Source organism: Gorilla gorilla, chromosome 18, assembly GCF_029281585.2.
Source record: "Gorilla gorilla gorilla isolate KB3781 chromosome 18, NHGRI_mGorGor1-v2.1_pri, whole genome shotgun sequence".
NCBI classification, from domain to species: Eukaryota; Metazoa; Chordata; class Mammalia; order Primates; family Hominidae; genus Gorilla; species Gorilla gorilla.
Genome location: NC_073242.2, coordinates 29,158,656 through 29,175,294, shown reverse-complemented (window position 1 = coordinate 29,175,294; position 16,639 = coordinate 29,158,656). Strand labels below are relative to the sequence as shown.

The following is a 16,639-nucleotide window of genomic DNA, read 5'->3' as shown; positions in this document are numbered from 1 at the left end:
GAATCAGGGCAGGTCGCATCTAATGATGACTTCCTGATTACTTATCTGCTTGCCCCTGAGCAAATTACCTAACCTCTCGGAGCTCAAGTTTCTTCACTTGCAAAATGAACTTTCAACAGTACTCCCCCTCACCAAGCAGTTGTGGGAATGACATCAATGGATGTAAATCCCTTAGCACCCTCATCCATAAATGAGCAAAACTATTTCACTAGATATTTCACTGGTGAGTCAATGAGCTTAAAAAAAAAGGAATAAAATAAAAATCCTACATAAAAAATTAGCTAAATGCTCAAAAACATCCCAAGAATGCCAAATGCCTTTTCACTTTCATTTTTATATACAGATCACCTCTCACTGCTGCAAACGAAGAATGTAAGAATGAAAACGTGTCCCACAGGCCTCCATCTGTGTTCAGGACAGTAAGAGTTTGGGACTAGACTCATGACTCTAGCAGCAAACACTTTTTTTCTTTTTAAAGAAAGAAATATTGCATAGAACCCCACCATATAAAGCAGACTAAATGAGAAACTGCTTAATTAATAAGGGTAGAGGAGGGGGTCTCAAATGCCTGTCTGTACTCCCAAACCTAGTATCTGTGACACCTCCAAGAATCCCTATGGGCCTACAGAGCACCAGAAAAGCCCTGCACTAAAGCCCTTCCCAGCTTTGTGATTCAGGTTCTAACAAGTCTAGAAAGTTTTTGGGGGGTAAAAAAAGATTGCTAAAAAGACTGGTCGTACATTCTCTCTCAAGTATCTTTCAACTGCAAGCTCCATCACCACTGCCGCCCAGGGTCTTTGCTACCTGACCACCAGGGGTGATTAAACCATTTCATCACCTGGCCCTAACCTAGCTGACTTACTGTCCCCACCTCACCATCCACAGCCACCCACCCACCCTCTGCCTCAGCCAAACCCAAACTCACCCTTTTCTCTCCACATAACAGTTCCATGTCTTCACACACGCCATTTCCTCTATCTAGAATGCTCCTGAGTCCTCGAAAAGGTCCCCAACTCTGTGAAGCCTAATGCAGTTCCCCCTTCCCCACCCTCAGAGCTCCTCACTCCTTGTGGGCTTCAACATGACACCGACCATAATGAACTGAAATTAAATCTTTCACTCTCATACAGGGATGGCAAGACAACTGGTGCCACCTCAGTGGAAGACAAGTCAGCAATATTTATCAAATTTCAAACACAAAGACAACTTCACCCAGCAATACACTTTTGGTGATTTTTCCTCCAAAGCTTAGGTGTAAAGGATCTTCACGTCAATGCCGTTTGTAAAACAAAAGAATGGGGACAACTTAAATTTCCATCAAGGCAGGATTGGTTAAATAAGGTACATCCACACTGTAGAACACCTACTAACTATGAAAAATAGTGAATAAGCTCTATACCTATATGTATATGGAACCATGAAAACTACTCACCTAAAAACACATTTCCCCACACCCAAGGATCCCAGTCAAACATGGCCAGGCGTGGTGGCTCACACCTGTAATCCCAGCACTTTGAGAGGCTGAGGCGGGCGGACCACTTGAGGTCAGGAGTTAGAGACCAGCCTGGTCAACATGGTGAAACCTCGTCTTTACTAAAAATACAAAAATTAGCCAGGTGTGGTGGCGTGAGCCTGTAGTACCAGCTACTCGGGAGGTTGAGGCAGAAGAATTGCTTGAATCCAGGAGGCGGAGGTTGCAGTGGGCAGAGATCACGCCACTGCACTCCAGCCTGGGTGACAGACAGAGACTTGTCTCAAAAAAAAAAAAAAAAAAAGAAAAAGAAAGAGAGAAAATGTCAAACACTGAGAAAGAGATGCCTGGGGATCCTCTCTGCTTGTCCTTGTCATCCCAAATACCACTCTTGCTCTTAAGCAAAACTCCGCACATTTACTAAGGTCTTATGTACTAGACACTGTCACAAACATTCATTCTTTAGGCTGGTTATTTTTTTGATAACAGAAGAACTTGCACTTACCTGCAAGTTCTCCAATCTGCACTCCAAATCAAGGTAAATGCCTAGAAGTTTTCTGTTTATTCCACCATGGAATGTGCTGCCTGCCATTCACTGGCTTTCACTCTCTAAGCCCCATACTTTTCCTGTCTTTGTCTCTATTTTAGGTTCCATCCTACCCCAAGGTCTATAACCCTCTGTCCACTGGCAGTAACTATTGGTATAAACTATTTCTTCCTAGTGGCTGGGGCATGGGACATCCTGGCCAATTAAATATGCTGAATTTAAGACTGCTGCCACAGATGGATTTCTATTTTCAAAATATAGATTCAATTCAACTTTTACTTAATCTATGTCATCTTTTTATGCATTCAGAGATAAGGAAGGACCATATAGTGTATGATAATTTATATAAAATATCCAGAATAAGCAAATTCATGAGACAGGAATTAGATTTGTGGTCACCAGGGGCTGGGGCAAGGGAGAAAGGGGAATGACTGCTTAATGGGTACAGGTTTCCTCTGGAGTGATGAAAAAGTGTGAAACTAGAGTGGTGATTCTTACACAACATGGTGAATGCACTTAATGTCACTGAACTGCATACTTTAAAATGGTGACGTTTTATGTTATGTGTTGCCATAGTCTGGATGTGGTTTGTCTCCACCTAATCTCATGCCTAAATTTGATCCCCAATGTTGGAAGCAGGGCCTAATGAGAGGTGTTTGGGTCATGGGGGTAGATATCTGATAAAAAGATTAATGCCCTCCCTGGCAAGGAGTTCGGGGGGTGAGGGTAAGTAAATTCTCACTCTCCTAGTTCCTGAGAGCTGGCTGTTTGAAAGGGCCTGGCGCCTCTCCTCTCACTCTCATCCTTCCTCTCTTGCCCTGTGATCTCTGCACACAGATTCCCCTTCACCGTCCACCAGGAGTGGAAGTAGCCTGAGTCCCTTACCACATGCCCAATCTTGAACTTTTCAGCCACCAAAATTGGGAGCCAAATACACCTTTCCCCTTTACAAATTACCCAGCTTCAAATACTCCTTCAGCAACACAAAACAGACTAAAACATGTAGTATTTTAAGGCCAAGGCGGGCAGATCCCTTCAGGTCAGGAGTTCAAGATCAGCCTAGCCAAAATGGTGAAACCCCGTCTCTACTAAAAATACAAAAATTAGCCGGGTGTGATGGCTCACACCTGTAATCCCAGCTACTCGGGAGGCTGACGCAGGAGAATCACTTAAATCCGGGAGACAGAGGTTGCAGTGAGCTGAGATCACGCCACTGCACTTTAGCCTGGGTGACAGAGAGAGACTCTGACTCAAAAAAAAAATAATGTGTATTTTACTACAGCTTTTTAAAAAGTAACTAACTTACGACTGGAAAAAATTAAAATATGTTAAGCCACTATTTCTAATACATTAATGTAAATATAAGGGATACCTAAATAAAGCTTAAGGGATCTGTCTCCTATAAACAGACAAAAAATAAAATCTAACTTGTTGATAAGTTTCCTACATAGACACACAGAAAAAGATACTGAGGAACAATAATGAGAAGCCATTATTTAACCTACTAAATTAGCGACAATTTTCTTAAGATTACCCAACGCTGGCCGGGCGCGGTGGCTCACGCCTGTAATCCCAGCACTTTGGGAGGCCGAGGCGGGTGGATCACGAGGTCAGGAGATCGAGACCATCCTGGCTAACATGGTGAAACCCCGTCTCTACTAAAAATACTAAAAATTAGCCGGGCGTGGTGGCGGGCGCCTGTAGTCCCAGCTACTCGGGAGGCTGAGGCAGGAGAATGGCGTGAACCCAGGAGGCGGAGCTTGCAGTGAGCCGAGATCGCGCCACTGCACTCCAGCCCGGGCGACAGAGCGAGACTCCGTCTCAAAAAAAAAAAAAAAAAAAGGCCGGGCGCGGTGGCTCACGCCTGTAATCCCAGCACTTTGGGAGGCCGAGGCGGGCGGATCACGAGGTCAGGAGATCGAGACCAAGGTGAAACCCCGTCTCTACTAAAAATACAAAAAGTTAGCCGGGCGTAGTGGCGGGCGCCTGTAGTCCCAGCTACTCGGGAGGCTGAGGCAGGAGAATGGCGTGAACCCGGGAGGCGGAGCTTGCAGTGAGCCGAGATCGCGCCACTGCAGTCCAGCCTGGGTGACAGAGCGAGACTCCGTCTCAAAAAAAAAAAAAGATTACCCAACGCTGATGAGGATATTTATCTACAGCTGATGGGAAGAATAAACTCGTGTAACCTTTCTGGAAAACATGTGATAAAGTGCCTTAAAAATATTAAGACTAGGCCGGGCGCGGTGGCTCACGCCTGTAATCCCAGCACTTTGCGAGGCCCGGGCAGGCAGATCACGAGGTCAGGAGTTCAAGACCAGCCTGGCCAACATAGTGAAACCCCGTCTCTACTAAAAATACAAAAAAAAATTAGCCAGGCGTGGTGGCGGGCGCCTGCAGTACCAGCTACTTGGGAGGCTGAGGCAGGAAAACTGCTTGAACCCGGGAGGCGGAGGTTACAGTGAGCCAAGATCACGCTACTGCACTCCAGCCTGAGCAACACAGAGAGACTCTGTCTTAAAAAAAAAAAAAAAAAAATTGTTCAGACTACATCTAAGTTTATTAAAAAAAAACAAAAAAAACCCCTCATACCCTTGGGCCCTTCTGGGAATCTATCCTAAGGCAATTTTCTAAAATACATACAAAGCTTTTCGCAAAGACATTAATCACATTATTATTCACCATGGCAAAAAACAGAACAATGAACTGCTTAAAAATCCATGCAATGCGGTATTATAAAGCCACTGCAAATATTTATAAAATATTTAATGATTTGAAAAGCCACTTATGCTATAAAGCGGAAAAGGCAGAAGAAAAAAGTGCATTTACAGTGTAATCTCAACCACATTGAAAAAGTAAATAGGAAAAAAGACTAGAAGGAAGCAAATCAAAATGTTATTAGAGATTGAATCCAATGGCGGTAATTTTTTTTTAAATTATCAAATATTCTAGAGTTCAAAATACTTTTTACAATCAGGATAATAACAACTAAGCAAAATCAAGAAGTGGCAGAGAAGATTTTGTGTTTCTACAGTAGCATCAGTACCTACTTTAATTGTCTAGCAGTACTAGAATAAAGAAGGCACAGAAACTGAGCTAAATTATTGGTCACAAGGCCAGGAACAACGGCTCACACCCATAATCCCAGCACTTTGGGAGGCCAAAGCAGGAGAATTGCTTGAGCCCAGGATTTTAAAACCAGCCTGGGCAACACAGCGAGATCCTATCCTGATACAAGAAAAAAATAATAATTTTAAAATTTAAAAAAAAAAGAAAATTTTTAAAAAATAAATTGTTGGTCACAAATGTTGGAGGGCTTGGCTGCTGCAGTTTTGTTGTTTGTTAGTAAGTACCTATGGGAGAAGAGCTTACAAAAACTCCCTATACTATTTCTGCAACTCTTCCATAAGTCTTACATTATCTCAAAAGTACTTATTTAAAATAAATAAATCTGGCCAGGCGCAGTGGCTCACACATGTAATCCCAGCACTTTGAGAGGCCGAGGTGGGTGGATCACCTGAGGTTCAGAGTTTGAGAGCAGCCTGGCCAACCTGGTGAAACCCCATCTCTATTAAAAATATAAAAATTAGCCGGGCGTGGTGTCACATGTAATCCCAGCTACTTGGGAGGCTAAGGCAGGAGAATCGCTTGAACCCAGAAGGTGGAGGTTGCAGTGAGCTGAGATCGTGCCATTGCACTACAGCCTGGGCAACAAGAGTGAAACTCCGTCTCAAAAAAATGAAATTAAATTAAATAAACAAACCCTTTTTATAAAAATTTTTTTATTTAAAAGGACATGAGTCTGTGACACAGCCTCAGGAGGTCCTGATGACATGTGCCCCTAAAATTAAAAAATCCTTGATAGATCACTCAATTTATCTTTCTCTAAAAACAAAATGCAGATGAATAATTTCCTGGACAATAACAAAGCACTTGGCTCACTACAACCTCCACTTCCCGGGTTCAAGCGATTCTCCCACCTCAGCCTCCTGAGTAGCTGGGATTACAGGTGCCCACCGCCACGTCCAGCTAATTTTTGTATTTTTTTAAGTAGAGACAGGTTTCGCCATGTTGGTTAGGCTGGTCTCAAACTCCTGACCTCAGGTGATCCGCCTGCCTCGGCCTCCCAAAGTGCTGGGATTACAGGAGTGAGCCACCATGCCCGGCCTTTTTATTTTGAGACAGTCTTGCTCTGTCACCCAGGATAAAGTGCAATGGTGCAATCTCAGCCCACTACAACCTCCACCTCCTGGGTTCAAGTGATTCTCCTGCCTCAGCCTCCCAAGTAGCTGGGATTACAGGCACCCACCACCACACCTGGCTAATGGGTTTCACTTATGTTGGTCAGGCTGGTCTCGAATGCCTGACCTTGTGATCTGCCCACCTTGGCCTCCCAAAGTGCTAGGATTACAGGCATGAGCCACTGCACCTGGCCTCCTCATGAATTTTTTAAAAGGCCTTCCCTGGGCCGGGCACGGTGGCTCACTCCTGTAATCCCAGCACTTTGGGAGGCCAAGGCGGTGGATTACCTGAGGTCAGGAGTTCAAGACCAGCCTGCCCAACATGGTGTAAACCCTGTCTCTACTGAAAATACAAAAACTAGTCAGGCATCGTGGTGGGCACCTGTAATCCCATCTACTCGGGAGGCTGAGGCAGGAGAATCGCTTGAATCCAGAGGCAGAGGTTGCAGTGAGCCAAGATCACGCCACTACACCCCAGCCTGGGCGAAACAGAGGGAGACTCTATCTCAGAAAAAAAAAAGGGAAAGGAAAGGACAGAACTTCTCAGGTCTGATTATTAATGAGTTTAGAAACCAACGATTTTCCTTCCAGCTCCATTTGGCTTATAAAATACCCTTAACTTTTCAGGGAGCCCTAGACCAGAGATCTTTTTCATTATAACCTTCATATAAAACAGCAGCAGGCTCCTCTAATGGAAATGAACCTATTGCATATGCTAAGCCTAACGGGCTTACCTGAATTAAAACTCAAAGAAATCAAGCAATCTTCCTTTTTGTTGATGTCCTGTAATATGGACCAGCTACCACTGTGCCCTCAAGTCACACTACTTTTTCTTTCTTTCTTTTTTTTTTTGAGACGGAGTTTCGTCTGTCACCCAGGCTGGGGTGCAGTGAGCCAAGATCGCACCATTGCACTCCAGCCTGGGCAACAGGTAAAGATTCCATCTCATAAAAAAGAAACCTAGTGATCTAGAAAAAAACATGGGCCTTGGAGTTGGAACCTTAGAACTGAATCCTGGCTCTGTCAACTCACTAGGTAATTCTGATTTCTGTTTTTTTGGTTTTTTATTTTCTTAGCCCAGATGAAGAGAACACTAGGTAACTTTGGACAAGTTACTTAGCATTACCCACCCTGGGCCTCAGCGTCCTTATCTTCCTCAACTATAAAATGGGAACATAATACCTACCTGGCAGGGTGGCTGTGAGAGATTAAATCAAATACCCTACGCGGTATGCATGAGGGCCCCTTAACGACGACTAGCACAGAGTGCAATTATGAAACACAGACCTTTTCTCTCTCTATGCCCATTGGGGGTCAGGGAAGGAGAGAGCTGGGGTGTGAAGTAGTGAAAATTAGAAAAGTTCTGCTAAGTCCCTGACGCTACTAATGAATGGTGATTGATTGATGAAAGCAGAGATTTCCGTTCTTGCCTGAGAGCTTCTAGTCTGTTGGGGGAGAAAAGATACACCAATAGCAGCTGGCTAGAAGGCCAGTTTCTTCTTTTTTTATTTTTATTTTTTGAGACGGAGTCTCGCACTGTTGCCCGGACTGGAGTGCAGTGGCGCGATCTTGGCTCACTGCAAGCTCTGCAGAGGTAGAGAACAGGGTGGGTGCGGCTCAGCTCCCACCACTCCTGCACGTGCTGGTACCAGGACCCATAGGACACTGGAGAAGTGGGCAGGGGGTGCCGACACAGGGTTGCTGTGCGTTGCAGCCACCACCCCTTAGCTCCACACCTTCCTTCCTCCCATCCAACCCACCTTCTCCAGCCATGAACTTCTCCAGGAAGCTGTCCCAGGTCCCAGGGTGAGGGTACACTTTGGCCATGTGGTAGAAGTGGTAGTAGGAAACCGCCACATCCTTTGCGTTGCGGGCAACATAGACCACCTGCAGGGGCAGAAGACTCAACCCCAGCACCATCACCACACAGCCTGCCCCAGGCCAGCTCATCTCTTGGTTTGGCAAAGGAGGAAGCTGAGGCTTAGAGGCTGACTTGTTTGAGATCTCACGGCACAGGTAGGGCCAATCCAGGATCTGAACCCTGCTCAGAAGCCAAAGTCCTGTCTGGTCCCTGAGAACATCATATTCTATAGTAATATAATCTGCATCAATGCATCACACCCCGATCTGGAGCAAGGCATGTTCCACCAGGCATGTTCCCACCACCACCAAATTTTGTGGGCCTGTGAGGACCCACCCTCTAGCTTTCTTAGGTCTACCCGGAAGAGTCTCATGTTTTTGGTCATCAGAGCAAAAGGCAGACAGTACCCCCCGTGGAAGATGAGACAAGTCTGGAGGAAGTGAGGCGACTCTCCCAGAAGAACAGGACCAAAGCTGGGCTGAGCCAGGGCCTCCTTCCCTGGATTCACATGCCCCACACCTGGACCTTTGCTTTTTTCTTTTTGTTGTGGGGGTTTTTTTTTGGGGGGGGGGGCACTCTAGGTCTCAAAAAAAAGAGAAAAGAGAAAAAAGACCTTGGGCTTTCTTTTTTCCTGTTGCCCAGGTTGGAGTGCACTGGAGTGAGAATAGCTCACTGCAACGTTGACCTCCCAGGCTCCACCTTAGTCTTTTGAGTAGCTGGGACTATAGCGCTATGCCACCATGCCCTGCTGATTATTTGCATCTTTTATAGAGATGGAGTCGCCCCATGTTTCCTGGGCTGGTCTGGAACTCCTGAGCTCAAGCGATCCACCCATCTTGGCCTCCCAAAATGCTGGCATTACAGCGGTGAGCCACCCAGGTGGCAAACCTTTTTAAATATTTATTTGTTTTGTTTGAAACAATGTCTCGTGTCTCCCAGGCTGGAGTGCAGTGGCACAATCTCGGCTCACTGCAACCACCGCCTCCCAGGTGCAAGCTATTCTCCTGCCTCAGCCTCCCGAGTAGCTGCGATTACAGGCGCCTGCCCCAACGCCTGGCTAATTTTTGTATTTTTAGTAGAGACGGGGTTTCTCCATGTTGGCCAGGCTGATCTCAAACTCCTAACCTTGGGTGATCTGCCCACCTCGACCTCCGAAAGTGCTGGTATTACAGGCGTGAGCCACAACAGGCCCAGCTCCCTGCCACCTGCCGCTTTTTTTTTTTTTTTTTTTGAGACAGAGTTTTGCTCGTTTCCCAGGCTGCAGTGCAATGGTGAGGTCTCGGCTGACTACAACCTCTGCCTCCCAGCTTCAAGCAATTCTCCTGCTTCAGCCTCCCAAGTAGCTGGGATTACAGATGCCTGCCACCATGCCCGGCTAATTTTTTTGTATTTTTAGTAGAGATGGGGTTTTGCCATGTTGGCCAGGCTGATCTCAAACTCCTAGTCTCAGGTGATCCACCTGCCTCAGCCTCTTCAAGTGCTGGAATTACAGGTGTGAGCCACCACACTGGTGGGACACTCTTTCTATTCATCGTTTTTTGAGACAGTGTTTCTCTGTCACCCAGCCTGGAGTGCACTGGTGTGATCATAGCCTAGGTGAGCTCCTAGGCTCAGATGATCCTCCCACCTCAGCCTCCTGAGTAGCTGGTATTACAGGCACATACCACTATGCACAGCTAATTTTTTTTTTTGGAAGAGACTTATCTGGAACTTCTGGCTTCAAGGGATCTTCCCACCTCAGCCTCCCAAAGTACTGAGATTGCGGGTGTGAACCACTGTGCCCAGTCTCACCTTGACCTTCTGATCCAACAGAGTCTGGGGGAGCAGAGCCAGGGGCAGGTGTGTCTTCAGGAGTCGTGGTGCTGCTGTGTCTTTCAGAGTCTCCATCCCTGAGCAGTGGGTCAGGGAAGGTCTGGTGAGCTGAAGCCCCAGCCCTGTCTTCCTCCACTCCCCTTGCACCCAGGACACACTCACACACCTGAGGGAATCCCTGGGACTCTGAACTCAAGGAAGGGCACCCGCATGAAGATGGGAGCTCGGTGACACTTCTCCAGGTCACCGCCCTGGTAGATCATGTCCAGAATCTGGCTCACCCAGGTGGTGCCTGGAGAGGGAGGGAGATGGGAGGTGAGCAGGCTGAGGTGAGCATGACCTCGCTGGCCAAGGTGGGGACTGCCGCCTGGGAGAGGGTGGGTGGCCCTCCTCACCTACCGGACTTGGGGTAGGTGCTGATGAGCAGGTCATCGGGCCGGGCCTGGAAGCTCTGCAGGGGCCCCTTCCAGCCACCTGACCTGGGCTAAATCACTTCTCAGACTTTAGTTTCCTCCCTTGGATAAACTGCATAGCAATAGTACCCATGTCATAGGGTTGCTGGTTTGGCCACATTATGATTTTTTTTCTTTTTGAGACAGAGTTTCGCTCTTATTGCCCAGGCTGGAGTGCAGTGGCACAGTCTTGGTTCACTACAACCTCCGCCTCCTGGGTTCAACTGATTTTTCCTGCTTCAGCCTCCTGAGTAACTGGGATTACAGACACCCGCCACCATGCCTAGCTAATTTTTTGTATTTTTAGTAGAGTCGGGGTTTCACCATGTTGGCCAGGCTGGTCTCGAACTCCTGACCTCAGGAGGTCCACCCGCCTTGGTCTCCCAAAGTGCTGAGATTACAGGTGTGAGCCACTGCTGGCCTTTTTTTTTTTTTTTTTTTTTTTTGAGACAGAGTCTTACTCTGTCACCCAGGTTGAAGTGCAGTGGCATGATCTCGGCTCACTGCAACCTCCGCTTCCCAGGTTCAAGTGATTCTCCTGCCTCAGCCTCCTGGTAGCTGGGACTACAGGCACCCGGCACCACACTCAGTCACATGGATTTTTTTGGTGGGTTCTTTCCTCCATAAGAAAAAAGTGTTTTAAATCATATTTTATGACCGTATAAGGATGAATATAACAAAGCCTGGTGCAGTGGCTCATGCCTGAAATCCCAGCACTTTGGGAGGCCAAGGTGGGAGAATTACTTCATCCAAAGAGTTCAAGAACAGCCTGGGCAACATGGCAAGACCCTTTCTCCACAAAAAATAAAAAAAATAAAAATTAGCCGGAAGTGCTGGCATGTACCTGTGGTCCCAGCTCCTCGGGAGGCTCAGGTGGGAAGACTGCCTGAGCCCAGGGGGTCAAGGCTGCAGTGAGCCATGATTGTGCCACTGCACTCCAGCCTGGGCGCCAGAGCTCCTGCTCAAAAATACCAAAAACTAAAAACTAAAAATAATATATATATATGTAATAAAGGCAGGGTTATGTTTATTTTTTCTTCTGATTTTAAAAGAAGTAAAACATTTTCATGGGGCCCTAAAAGTATTGTGGGCCTTAGGCATCATGCCTTCTGTAAGTTCATAGGCCCTGGCTGCTGGAAGGAGTAAAAAAGAGAAAACATGCCAAATATGTAAAGTGCTTAGCGCAGCACTGGGCCTGGCTCTTTGTAACTTAATAAATGGTGATCAAAAATTAAAAAGGGCAATGCAGGCCGGGTGCAGTGGCTCACGCTTGTAATCCCAGCACTTTGGGAGGCCAGGCGTGCAGATCACGAGGTCAGGAGTTTGAGACCAGCCTGGCCAACATGGGAAAACCCTGTCTCTACTAAAAATACAGAAATTAGCTGGGTGTGGTGGCAGGCACCTGTAATTGCAGCTACTGGGAGGCTGAGGCAGGAGAATCGCTTGAATCTGGGAGGCGGAGGTTGCAATGAGCAGAGATCGAGTCACTGCACTCCAGCCTGGGCCGCAGAGCAAGACCCTGTCTCAAAAAATAAATAAATAAATAAATAAATAATTTAATAAATAAGAAGAAAGGGTCAGGGCCATTTTTAAAAGGCACTAGATAAGGCCTGGTTGCAATCAGGGAGTGCGGGCAACTGATTTCTTTGAATCCTCCTCTTGTTCTGTTTCCGTGACATTGACAGGGACCAGCTCCCATGGTTCAGGAGCTGCTGAGGGTTAACATCCTGTCCCAGGAGGGATCTGACCACACCAATGGCTTTATCATTGCCTAATTGGGGAGGCCCTGTGGGGGATGTTTCAAGGACTGAGAGTGCAGAGGAGCCTCCCACATGTAGTTACGCTGATGGAAACACAATGGGTGGATTGCCACAGGGGCCGGCAGGCTCGCTGGCAAACAGGATGCACAGGTGGAAACCTTCCCCGCTGACCAGATACTTTGTTTCCTTTCTGGGGAGGCAGATAAAACAGTTACCATAACCCAAACCCTGCCCACTCTTCATTTGCAAACTGCAATGCTCTTAGACATCTTCCTTAGGTAAGCGCTTTGAGAGCTCCTGTTCATTTCAGGACTAAAATGAACAATAATAGCGACCGTCCTTCAGAGCCTGCTGGATGCCAGGCCCCTCACCAGTGTCTCCCAGTGCTGGGTGCAGTGATTCACACCTGTAATCCCAGCACTTTGGGAGGCTGAGGTGGGTGGATCCCTTGAGCTCAGGAGATCAAGACCAGCCTGGGCAACGTAGTGAGAACTCTGCCTCTAGAACAAACAAAAAGGAAAAAGTAACTCCTGATGAATTTCCAACTTAGAACAAGAGTGGGAGGTGTCCTATTCATGATCTTTAATGCTTTGCTCAAATATCACCTTCTCCCTGAGGCCTACACTGACCACTCTGCTTAAAATTGCAATGCTCCTTCACCTCCACCCCGCATCGCAAGTTCTCGTCACTGCCTTTCTCACCTGCTACACACTCCATGATTTACTTATTAAGTATGTTTGTTAGGCCATGTGCAGTGGCTCATGCCTATAATCCCAGCACTTTGGGAGGCTGAAGCAGGTGGATCACCTGAGGTCAGGAATTCAAGACCAGCCTGGCCAACGTGGCGAAACCCCATCTTTACAAAAATACAAAAAAGTTAGCCAGGTGTGGTGGTGCGTGCCTGTAGTCCCAGCTACTCGGGAGTCTGAGGCAGGGGAATTGCTTGAACCTGAGAGGGAAGGTTGTAGTGAGCTGAGATTGCACCATCGTACTCCAGCCTGGGCAGTAGAGCAAGACTCTGTTTAAAAAAAAGTATTGCTAAGTCAAAAATTATAAACAGTTCAAATTTTTTTTTTTTTGAGACAAAGTCTTGCTCTGTTGCCCACGCTAGAGTGCGATGGCACGGTTTCGGCTCACTGCAACCTCTGTCTCCTGGGTTCAAGCGATTCTCCTGCCTCAGCCTCCCGAGTATCTGGGATTACAGGCAGGCGCCACTGTGCCCGGCTAATTTTATATTTTTAGTAGAGAGAGGATTTCTCCTTGTTGGTCAGGTTGGTCTCGAACTCATGACTTCAAGTAACGCACCTGCTTCGGGATCCCAAAGTGCTGGGATTACAGACGTGAGCCACTGCGCCTGGCCTCACTTATTTTGGTTATATACCTAGAAGTAGAATTGTATTTTTTTCCAACAGGATTTTATACCAAGGACAAAGGGAGGCCATGGGAAGCTGCATGCAGGGTGCTTTACTAGGTCCCCTGGGGCTGCTGTGAGGCGTTCTGATTGTAGTGGGGAAAGAAAGGAAGTGGGGAGACCAAGGAGGAGGTAGGTACAGAAGTTCAGGTCACAGGTAGCAGCAGCTTCAAGGTCCCAATCTGGGCCAGGCGCTCACGCCTGTAATCCTAGCACTTTGGGAGGCCAAGGCGGGCGGATCACTTGAGGTCAGGAGTTCAAGACCAGCCTGGCCAACATGGTGAAACCCCGTCTCTACCAAAAATACAAAAATTGGCTGGGCGTGGTGGTGTGTGCCTGTAGTCCCAGCTACTTAAGAGACTGAGGCAGGAGAATCGCTTGAACCTGGGAGATGGAGGTTGCAGCGAGCCAAGATCCTGCCACTGCACTCCAGCCTGGGTGACAGAGCGAGACTCCATCTTAAAAAAAATAAAAATAAAATAAAATAAATGCTCTCAGTCTGGCTGGGGAGGCCATATGGAGCAAATAAATAAATGAATGATTACAAATAGTGAAAAGTACTCCTACATAAACGAACAAGAACAGAGTGCTGTGATTACAGGAAATAAAAAGAGGAACTCTGACATTCTCTGCGCTAGCTATCAGTTTAGTGATGCTTGAAATCCAAAATTCAAATCTTGCATTTTAATCATGAGTCACTTTGCTGCCAGTTGAGTGGGTTTGATGCAGGGCCGAGTCTGTTGGTCTAAGGGTTTGTTACATTGTGAGAGCCCCTAATGGGGAGGAAGGGGCTTAGAAAGAAGGCAAAGGGGGTGGTTTGAGCCTGTGGCTGAAAGAGTTGCACAGAGAGGCTTGGTGGTTAGGAGCAGAGCTGGGCCTTATCTCTGCCACATCCCAGCTGCTGGATCTGCAACAAATTACTTCTTCCCTCTAAACCCAGTTTCCGCTTTTGGAAAATGGTAGACTAATTTGTTTGTTCTATAATTACTTCCTTCTTTGTTTTGCTCACTCCTGTGTTTACAGCACCTGATAAAGTATCCGGCACACAGGAGACTCGCAATAAATTTCTTTCTTGCTTTTCTTTCTTTGCTTTTCTTTCCCTCCTTCCCTCCCTCCCTTCTTTCTTTCTCGCTGTCTTTCTCGCTCTTTCTCTTTCTTTCTCTCTCTTTTCTTTCTCTCTCTCTCTTTCTTTCCTTTCTTGATGGAGTCTCACTCTGTCTCTGAGACTGGAGTGCAGTGGCGCCATCTTGGCTCACCTCCACCTCTGCCTGGTGGGTTCAAGTGATTCTCCTGCGTCCACCTCCTGAGTCGCTTGGATTACAGGCATGCGCCACCATGCCTGGCTAATTTTTGTATTTTTAGTAGAGACGGGGTTTCACCATATTGGTCAGGCTGGTCTTGAACTCCTGACCTCAGGTGATCCACCCGCTTCGGCCTCCCAGAGTGTTGGGATTACAGGCGTGAGCCACCGTGCCCGACTCACGTTTATTTATTTTCTATTTTAAAAATTTTTATTGAGGCTGCGCACAGTGGCTCATGCCTGTAATCCCAGCGCTTTGGGAGGCTAAGGCAGGAGGGTCGCCTGCGGCCAGGAGTTCAAGACCGACTTGGGTAACGTAGTGAGATCCAATTTTACAAAAATATTACAAAAAATGTTAGTCAGGCGTGGTGGTGTGTCCCATAGTCACAGCTACTTGGGGGGCTACGGCAGGAAGATTGCTTGAGTCCAAGAGTTTGAGGCTACAGTGAGCACCACTGCTCTCTAGCCTGAGCAACAGAGCAAGAACAGGATCATAGCTCAAAAAAATTGTTTTAATTGAGTTTAACTTTCATAGAGCAAAGTACAGCAACTTTAAATGTCCTCCTTCTCTGTGACTCAGCTTTGGAGTCAGCGGACCGGGTTCAAATCCCAGCCCTACAAGCGATTAGCCAGGTGACCCTGGGCAGAGGGAATCACTCAACCTCTCTGCACCTGGGTTTCTTCCTTCATTAAAGTGGATAGTTTACAGGATGAAATGAGGGCACAGTTAAGGCGCCCGGTACACTCCAGGCAGGTAGGGGGCTCCGTTCACGTTATTTTCCCCTGGTGACGGTTACTGTCCTTAAACAGGATTTGAAAAGTGGTCGCAGGGTGTGTGGCCCCAAAGATCCCAGGCGCTTCCGGAAGGCGAGCCAACGCTCCCCAGGCCCGTCCGCGAGCGGATGGGCCTAGGCCTTGGAGGATCTGGGGTGCGGGTGGCGCGGGGTCCAGGCCCGGGGCGCCGAGAGGTGGCTGGTCCGGCGGCCCACGCCGAGACGCGCGAGGTGAGCGGGCGCCGGGGCGGGGCGGGGCGGGGCGGGGCCGCCGCATCCCCGTGACGCGCCGGCCAACCAGGCGGCGTTGCGGCCCCGGCCCCGGCTCCCTGCGCCGCCGCCGCCGCCGCCGCCGCCGCCGCCGCCGCCAGCAGCCGGCCCGATCACCCGCCGCCGCCGCCGCCGCCGCCGCCGCCGCCGCCGCCGCCGCCGCCAGCAGCCGGGCCCGATCACCCGCCGCCGCCGCCGCCGCCGCCAGCAGCCGGGCCCGATCACCCGCCGCCGCCGCCGCCGCCGCCGCCGCCGCCGCCAGCAGCCGGGCCCGATCACCCGCCGCCGCCGCCGCCGCCGCCGCCGCCGCCGCCAGCAGCCGGGCCCGATCACCCGCCGCCGCCGCCGCCGCCGCCGCCGCCAGCAGCCGGGCCCGATCACCCGCCGCCGCCGCCGCCGCCGCCGCCGCCGCCGCCGCCAGCAGCCGGGCCCGATCACCCGCCGCCGCCGCCGCCGCCGCCGCCGCCAGCAGCCGGGCCCGATCACCCGCCGCCGCCGCCGCCGCCGCCGCCGCCGCCGCCAGCAGCCGGGCCCGATCACCCGCCGCCGCCGCCGCCGCCGCCAGCAGCCGGGCCCGATCACCCGCCGCCGCCGCCGCCGCCGCCGCCGCCGCCGCCGCCAGCAGCCGGGCCCGATCACCCGCCGCCGCCGCCGCCGCCGCCGCCGCCGCCGCCGCCGCCGCCAGCAGCCGGGCCCGATCACCCGCCGCCGCCGCCGCCGCCGCCGCCGCCGCCGCCGCCAGCA

General features: G+C 49.4%; 1 protein-coding gene across 1 annotated transcript in view; it reads right to left on the bottom strand.

The window, feature by feature from the left end:
• Window positions 1–15,902, bottom strand: part of LOC134757470 (uncharacterized) — a 40,317-nt gene extending 24,415 nt beyond the window's left edge. The window contains exons 1-5 of the mRNA XM_063699798.1: window positions 15,625–15,902; window positions 12,224–12,331; window positions 10,329–10,408; window positions 10,096–10,221; window positions 9,909–10,006 (exon numbers count right to left, since the gene is read on the bottom strand). Of these exons, the coding sequence (XP_063555868.1) occupies window positions 9,909–10,006; window positions 10,096–10,221; window positions 10,329–10,408; window positions 12,224–12,331; window positions 15,625–15,902 (690 nt within the window). The remainder of the gene's footprint in view (window positions 1–9,908; window positions 10,007–10,095; window positions 10,222–10,328; window positions 10,409–12,223; window positions 12,332–15,624) is intronic.
• Window positions 15,903–16,639: the final 737 nt, after the last annotated feature.